The sequence below is a fragment of the Chelmon rostratus genome, chromosome 16 (assembly GCF_017976325.1).
Source record: "Chelmon rostratus isolate fCheRos1 chromosome 16, fCheRos1.pri, whole genome shotgun sequence".
NCBI classification, from domain to species: domain Eukaryota; kingdom Metazoa; phylum Chordata; class Actinopteri; order Chaetodontiformes; family Chaetodontidae; genus Chelmon; species Chelmon rostratus.
Genome location: NC_055673.1, coordinates 8,162,755 through 8,171,248, shown reverse-complemented (window position 1 = coordinate 8,171,248; position 8,494 = coordinate 8,162,755). Strand labels below are relative to the sequence as shown.

At 39.8% G+C, this 8,494-nt stretch overlaps 1 protein-coding gene across 2 annotated transcripts; it reads right to left on the bottom strand.

Annotated features, from left to right (window-relative positions):
- Nucleotides 1-662: 662 nt before the first annotated feature.
- On the bottom strand, nucleotides 663-8,484 carry neu1 (neuraminidase 1). Of its 2 annotated transcripts, none has more exons than XM_041955530.1 (7): nucleotides 8,219-8,484; nucleotides 7,619-7,808; nucleotides 5,994-6,256; nucleotides 3,661-3,843; nucleotides 2,609-2,828; nucleotides 1,779-2,042; nucleotides 663-1,693 (listed from the first exon to the last, which is right to left on the bottom strand). In XM_041955530.1, exons 1-6 carry the CDS (start codon nucleotides 8,309-8,311, stop codon nucleotides 1,822-1,824), a joined length of 1,170 nt encoding a protein of 389 aa, XP_041811464.1. In that variant the 5' UTR covers nucleotides 8,312-8,484; the 3' UTR covers nucleotides 663-1,693; nucleotides 1,779-1,821. The 2 variants fall into 2 exon arrangements, with proteins under 2 accessions (XP_041811464.1, XP_041811463.1); XM_041955529.1 differs by having other exon boundaries at nucleotides 1,806-2,042.
- Nucleotides 8,485-8,494: the final 10 nt, after the last annotated feature.

Genomic DNA, 8,494 nt, shown 5'->3' with positions numbered 1-8,494 from the left:
ATTTGGGCAAGCGAACAAAAATTACCTTAAAGCTCTTAAGAGACAGAGCAAAGAGGGCATCTCAGGTCACGCACCATTTCTTTATTATTTAACGTGATATGCTATTTATTTATTTATATATATTTTTTGGATCTAAGGTCCACTGTTGAAAGCCATAACATTAACTGGAAATTCTAAAATCTTTCCTTACTTTTATCCGGATTTCATGGTCTCTCATGTATGAACAGTCTAATAACAATTTCTTGTGGAATAATGAGCACATACATTTTTATCCTTTTCTAGGGAGTCCAAAAATATTTCCCTAGTAAAACTGTGGGTAAATTTAAAAAAAAGAAATAAGTAAACTCTTCTTCACAGGAGAACCTTCAGTACGTATTTATAAAGTTATATCAGAGAGAGATGGAGGGAAAAGACATCCTTAGAGCGAAAGTAATACAACGTCAGTACAGATTTGTCGTTTGTAAATTTCAGATATGTTTTCTTCAGCCCTGGTGTGTGTGTCACTGACACAAAGGCAGGGTGTGTGATGAGAAAGTGTGTGAATCTACGCCATGTGTTTGCTCAGGTAGAAAAAAAGGAAGATTTCAGCGCCTAAATCATGATTGAAAATGCAAATTCGCCCAGCTTTGCCCACATCAAATAAAAGGGTGTGCAATTGTTAGAAATCATGTATTTATTCTACAGATAGTACAGATCAGACCCTTGATTTCAATGATAATGCATTGATTCCAATATCTGAGTGCGTTCTGCACAAGTGCAAAAGAGGACACTTTTGCAACATTATGTACTCACCTCCTCACTCTCTCTCTCTCTCTCTCACACACACACACTAAATTGGAGATAGCATTCAAGTTCAGTGTCATAATAAAAGACTATTAACATTACATTTCCGGTTTACATAATTTCTAATTTTACAAACGCATAAACAATTTCAATCAGCATGTGTTCATGGAACACACACGCAACTTAAAGGCAAAAAAAAAAAAGTACAGATACAATTTCAAAGTAGGCAATTTCAGTATGAAATTCTGATACATATCTGCGCAAAAAGGAATCATTTCACACCATCAGTAAGCAAAAAGTGAATCTGCTGGTTTGTGAGGTAAATTAGTGAAAGATGATCTATGACATAGGTGCTAAAATCTATATTGCATTAACATTATATTCATTTGATAAAGCCTGACAACACAGCTGAAAGTCATTGGCCTGCGACTGTGATACTTCACTGTCATCATCATTTCCTGTAAAATGTAGTTGTCAACTTCAAAATGGATGATATTTATACAACAGTGCGATTGAAGTTGCTTGGAAACAAGTGTATTTGGTCTGAAAAATAATTGGCAACATTTATTGTGTTCAAGCCTGTCCCTTACTTAATCATATTTACTCTTCATCTAGGAACAAGGAAAATATTGTGGCTGTGCAAAGTTTTAGCAGCACTTGGTAAAATACTTTGGTAACATGTCCAAACCCAAAAATGGACATGAGACTTGTGAGAATTAATCAACAGTGGGAATTTTAGAGAGGAGGAAGATAAAATAAGGAGAGAATTGGAAATTCATGGCACTGATCCTCCTATTTTCCCATATGTAATATCATAAAGTCAGTTTAGAAAGTCTCTAATTTTTGTCCTGAAGAAGCCTTCGGAGTAATCAGCATCTTCCTGTTTCCCTTTTCTTGCCAACATTTGAACCTGGGAGACAAACAAAAGATGAAATTAAAACAGTCATAAATCTGATCCGTTTTTCTTCTACTAGTACGCAAATCATGCATCATACCTCAAGCTTAACAGTTCTTCTGCTCACCTGCCTCCCACATGCTCTACTGGCCACCGTACAGGTGGATCTTGACGAACGAGATGGTCTCGTCATAGTCCTTTTTGCCCTTCTCGAAGATGACAAAGATGTACTTCTCATCCTCTGGGGACCCGCTGTTCAGTGATGTGAGGCAGGAGTAGCCGCTCGGCCCCGCCCATATCTGCAGAACTTTATTCTCCCAAGATTTGCCGTGGGTCACCGACCATCGCAGGGTCAGGTTAACTCCTGAGGGGACGATGCAAGAAGTTATATTCTCATTCACTCATCTTTTTTTAACATGGACGTGTGACGAAAGGTAAACTGATTGTTATGGCATGACGGAAACAAAGTAAGAGGTACTTGTACTTTACTGAAATATTCCATTTTAAGCTACTGTGTACTTCTACTGCACTACATGTTACAGGCCAAGATTGTACTCAAGTCCACTACATTTATTTTCTATATAAAGTTATTAGTTAATTTACATATTAAGATTTCACATAAAAAGACATGATCAAGTTACAAAATATGATACATTGTTACAGAAAAACAGACAATTCACCCCATCCAGCAGTGGTATTAAAATACTGTGTTAACATATCAGTAATAATATTAAATTAAGTACACCTTATTGATAAATTAAGTACGTCTAACTGATAATATTTAGTACTTTTACCTGAGTAGAGGTTTGAATGCATGCGTAAGAGTATACAGTAGTAGAGAGTTTACAGAATGCTATTTTTTACTTCCACCACTGAGCGTCACATAGGAAGGAAGAAGAGACTGTGAATCCTGGCTTTAGCTGCTCTTACTGTGTTGCTCATTAGCGGGGTTGGTGAAGTAGAGCACTCCGTCTTTCTGCAGAGCTCCAGCAGCTACGACAGGATCCACCAGCGTGTAGTCGAAGGTTACATCATCTATGGGCAGGGACTCTCCACCGTCACGGCTGCGTGCCACCACACGACACCGGCAGTGGTAGTTGTTCTGGTTCCGCACGTTGATGACGATGCTGCCGTCTGGCATCTCAACCGGCTGCAGGAAGAGCGATGTGAATCATTCATTAACTGGCATTTGATTAATCATGATGCCCTCGTATCACTGCAGTGAAAGCATCACACAACGGGTCAAGCTTTTTTGAGATATAAATTTTGCAGCTGCATGTTTTTTTTGGCCACTAGAGGGCAGATAAACTCCATCAGGCTGACAGATAAACATCCTTAATACAGTTGTTCTAACTTAACATACTTAATAATGCAACATTAGCATTTAATTAGAATCATATTTCTGTCCAACTGACACATTTAAAAAATATGACTGTTCAACAAGGAGTTCCTAACTTTTTGTGTTTGGTGCAGAACAACTGAACAAGCAGCACACTGTAGGACTGGGAAGTGGGAACTTAAATTTGGGAAATTTGAGAAGCGTAAAACCAAATCGGACTAAACTTATTGTTAATATAAAAAACATATGTATGACTGGAGCTTGAATTACACGACAACGAGAGCATATCTCCAATATAGGTGGAGGACATAACACAACACCTAGCTGGGCATCAGCAAGGGAAAGAAAGTTCATATTGCCTTTCACTGCGACGTTTTTCTCACAGCACTGCAGGCTGCTGATGAACATATGACTGGATAACTGAGATAACTCTCAGTGTGAGGAATTTTCTGATTTTGAGGACAGCTTGATAATTTGCTGCTGTTGTGAGAAGTTCAAAGAACTTTTTTTGCGGTCATGCAAAGTTTCATGTTCACAAAGGCAAAGGAATAAAATCTCTCCTCCTTGTACTGAGGCTACAGCGAGGAGACCGCGTGGTCATCACGGCGTGATTGGCAGCACATTTTCACAGCAGGAAGCGTACCTGGCACTCGTCAGGGTTGAAGTCCTGTGGCCTCTTCGGCTGGTTGTAAGGGATGCTTTTCAGTGCGGCGCCGTTGGTCCAGTTACGTCCGTGGTTGTCGCTCAGGATGCAGAAAACTCCATCTCCCTCCAATGTACCATGACCACACACCACCAACCTCCCCTTAGCTGGGCTGTAGCGCTTCTGCAGTGGAAAGTCACAAAAAGAGAAAGAGAGACTACATGTAATTCTAATAAATGTCTGCATGAGCAAGTATCGAAAGAGAAAAACAAACAGGAACAGGCTTGCTGGGAAAAAGATACAGTTCTTAAGGGTAGTTAAAGGTAACGTGTCAGCTACAAGGACATCGATATCTCATGAAACAAACCAAAGTAATTATCCAGAGTGCCTGATCTGCTGCAATCCAACAGATGGTTTAGTGTCCTAAAACCTGGCAGAGAGTCCACAAACATAAAAGCTCATAATAGCTGTGCAGATGCTCAATCTGACTGTGGATGAGGGATAATCAACTAATTTGCACAATTATAACTCCCCTCCAATTATATAATTATTGTGTTGCTGCGAACATTTCAAATGCACTTCTGTCAGTTTGGAATGCATTTCGACATGCTCGTTTAAAAGGCCAGAACTGAAGCTCCACGATCAATTTATTCTGTTCAGATGATGCAATTTAATAAGGCACACATTAGGAGATGCAATCTGGTCAGGTGTTTACATTTTCCAGGTTTGACAAGCTTAATGCAAGCAAAGTTGAGCTCATTACTATGTAAACATGCCCTCCTCATACTATATGACTGGTACTTAGCCTGGACTCACAACCCAAGTGCTTTAAAAACAGTGATATATCACACAAAAGCTCAAGCATTACTTATTCTGTCGCAATTATACAGAACTGGGAGGTGGTGTATAATTTAAGTGTTAATGATCTCAAGCACTTTTTTGCATTTTACATAATAGTGGATATTACTAACAATATATCTGTGATGAGTCAATATCAGACAACAATACAGACTCTGCAATATCAGTTTGATTCTAACAAATCGACAACAACTAAATAAAAGCTTAAGTTAATCACCACTGCAAACACTGCTCTTACTGTATATCAGTGTCCATCATGTTGGTTAGTTTCAAGATGTGACTGTTGTTGGATACGGCTTGTCTGAGGTTGCCATATTTTGCCACGAGTTTTTAAATGAAATGTGCCAAAATATAATGTAGGTGGGGATTATTTGGTCTTTTGGCCTCAAAAAAAAAAAACTAGAATTAAACTAGCTCTCACTTCTTAACTTGGACAGAATAATGTACAAAATACACTTCCTCTTATGAAAAAATGAAGTAATTTAGAAATGCATTTCTTCATCAGGATCCCGCGGAAGCCAAGAACAGTCGTGCTTGCTGTTATTTTGCGATGCCGTTCCCTCGACATAACAAGTTAATTATTTCATTATCTCATTCATTATTCCCTCGATAATGGATTAATTTGTCTCATTATCTACAGAAAACAAAAGGATGATATTGAAATAATGAGATCATTACTGTGAGATATTTCCTCTGTTTCAGCCAGCAGCTGCACAAATCAAACCTGCTATAATGGCAGAGGTAAAGACATTATTATTAAGGCCATCTGGTGATCACAGTCTGTTTTATTTATGTTATACACAAAGTCAAAACTTTTCCAAGCAGCTGAAGGCTGCTTAAGATTGATGATGACACCAAAATATTTGAGCAACTTCCGATGTGTTGATCAATAGTGGGCGCTCTGACATTTTCATCTTAAGTCAGTCGCTACAGTTGTCAGACGCCTTCTGTGCATGCTGGCATGGCACTCCTGATCTCTGACAAACATTGTGAGAAATAAGAGAAAATTACCTTTTTTCTAGTGATAACGGGCTGATTACGTTGTTAAAATTAAATAATGAACTTGTCATCTCCAGATATTTGCATTAAAATCAGTAATTGCAAGCGCGGTTGTTTCCAGGAGGATCAGTCAAAGTCAAACACGAAGTTAAGCTTCCTAATCAGCTGTGACGAAGGCGTATGAGCTATGTTTACGACCTCATAACAAAAGATTATCTTCATATCCCTGCTGGGAGTAGATGCGTTTTTTTCTGACTTCATTTTACTTTAAAGCCACAGAGATTTCTGCTTTCAATCTCACATTAGTACCTGTAATCACCACGAGTACGTGATGTGAATGGCCAACCTGTCAGTGGCTTATAACACAGTAAAACCAACGTGACCTGAATCATTTGGCTTTAATTTTATCTGGCTTTACAACTAGACAACAGCTCAGCCGTGGTTTCTCACACCTCCGTGCTGTATCATTCTCTCACCTGGATGCCGAAGCCCGGCCCGGGAGCGAAGTTCTTGACTCCGAGCTGAACCGAGAGGTTTCTGGGGGCGCTCCAGCTGAGGCCGTCGTTTTTGCTCTCCACCATCATGGTGCTGGACGGGCGGCAGCCGTGGAGGTGGAAGCACACGGAGAAGATCAAAATCACTGAGCCCGCTTCCTCGTCCACCACCACCGAGCCCAAGTTCAGGCCATCCGATATGGTTCCATCATCGACAATAAAGGAGGTCGGGGACCAGGTGGCTCCTGGAGGGATAGAGGAGGAACAGGAGAGGATTCACACACGAAGTCTGACGATATATCTGACGGATATATCAGTTTGGAAAAAAGCATCAAACAACAAAACAGAAACGTAAATATTTTATGTATTTGTCTTGATGTTTTCATGTTGTCGTCAAAGGTTTTACAGTCTGGTCATATACTTCTTTACTTACAATTTGATCTGACATTTTGCGATTTCAATCACAGTTTTGACAATGTAACACTGTATTCAGATGAAGTTCTTGTACCACAGTGTTTTGTACATTTAATATTCAGGAACTTGTTAAATGAGGAAAAACTATTTTGTAGATCTGTATGTTTATACTCCTCAAAGTAAGGTTTTAATAAAATACCCATTTTGAGATCAGTACTGAAAGTAAGTATCACACTAGCAATAGCATGGAAAATTTGGTACCAAATGATAACAAGCCCTAATTCTAATACTGAAATTTTGCAGTCGGTGCAGTTGATCTGTATTTTAAAGGAAGCTTAACGGTTAATGATAATTAATAATAATAATAGTCATAATAATAATAAAGTCTTATCATAAGGTCCACCTAATATCTATTTATCTACTGATGAAGGCCACAAGATGTGGCCGAAAGCCCCGGAAAAACAAGTAACTGGACCTTGTGATAAGATGCTTTGTTGTTTCTTGTGATGTTTTCTGACGCGTTTGACTAAAACCAACTTACTCAACAAAACAATAAGAATTTACAGCATATTCATTAAACGCACAGTATCTAATTTCTGCCACCAGGGGTCTCTCAATCAAAACAATAACAAAAGAGTTTGATGATGTCGTTAAGTAGCGTGGGATCATAGGAGTTGTTCTCCCCATTGTTAAACAACCACCATTGCCGCTGAAAATTAATAATCGCCCTTCAACGCGAGAGAGCAAAACAAACAATAGTAAACAACAGAGTGGCGAGCAAGCCAGTCAGCCAACTTCCTTCCTTACTCTCCGATATGTCGTCTGGTGTTTCCCTGGAAGCTACTAGAGAGGGTACAGGGGATTTAACATTATTGGAAACATTTGACATGATGTTGGTACACAACTCAACAAAATATATAACATTACGATACTTAAATGCGGAAGTGTGACATAATAGGCCTTTAAGCTGTAAAGATAATTAAAATAGTGAAAGTTGTGTCTGACCGATTCTGGCCTTTCTTGTCCTGTTTGACTCTTTGTGTCAAGAGATTGTTATATTATATGTCAATTTTTTGGCCCATTTGCGAATATTTCCCTGTAGATTCATCACCGCTCTTGTGCATTCACAACCACTCTGTTAGTGTGTGTTTCAAACTGCCTCTGATCGCATGACTGTCTGATGGTTGTCCTGCCTTTGTCTGTGGACCTCCGCATTGCGATGAACTTTGACCCTTCATCGCTGGCCAACAACTTCCTGCCCTCTGCAAAAGCCAGCAGGCTTCCTTTGGGGGTGTAGGTGAGTAGCGGGACCCTGTAGGTGTTCACGTTCCCCTCGACTCCGCTCACCCACAGCAGCTGCTCCTCATACAGCAGAGGGTCAATCTAGGAGAGCAAGGAAAGACATGAGGAGAGTGAGTGGAGGAGAGCACACACATGCTGCCTGGGGCAAAGGGGAAAGAGTTTAACAATCTGCAGGCATAAACCAGGTGAATTTAATGCAGGTGAATTTAATCCAGGTGGTCTAAGTGTCAGGTTACACATGCAGGTGGTGATAATGCTTTCAATTTATATTTATTATATTTAATTATATTATGCATTTACTCCAAACTCGAAACCACAGCGCAGCAAAAGCCATGCGTGGGCTGGACAAAGTAACAAACATGTTAAAGCCTCGAGAAGGTGAAGCTGAAATAAAGCTGAATCGACATTCTCTGACGTATCAACGAAAACAACATCAGCTCCAACATGTGTACCCACATGTATATATTTGTCCTGATGGCCGTTAACTGTACCTGCTTCGGGTCGATGGCATGAACACAGGGAGACATCACAGCAGTGAGAAGTAACGTTAACCACAGCACAACAAGCCGGCTTCCTGTTTCCATGTTAGATCCGCGTCCTGAAACCTTCTTCTTTATTACGACGAAGTTAACAACGAGGTACGGGGATGCGTTTTTAAATAAATCCAGATAAAGGCCAAAAAACTGAACAAATAAAGGCGCAAACGGTCTCCTTAGCTCAATTATGCTGCGACCCAAACTTCACGACTAGCTAGCAAGTCACATGAC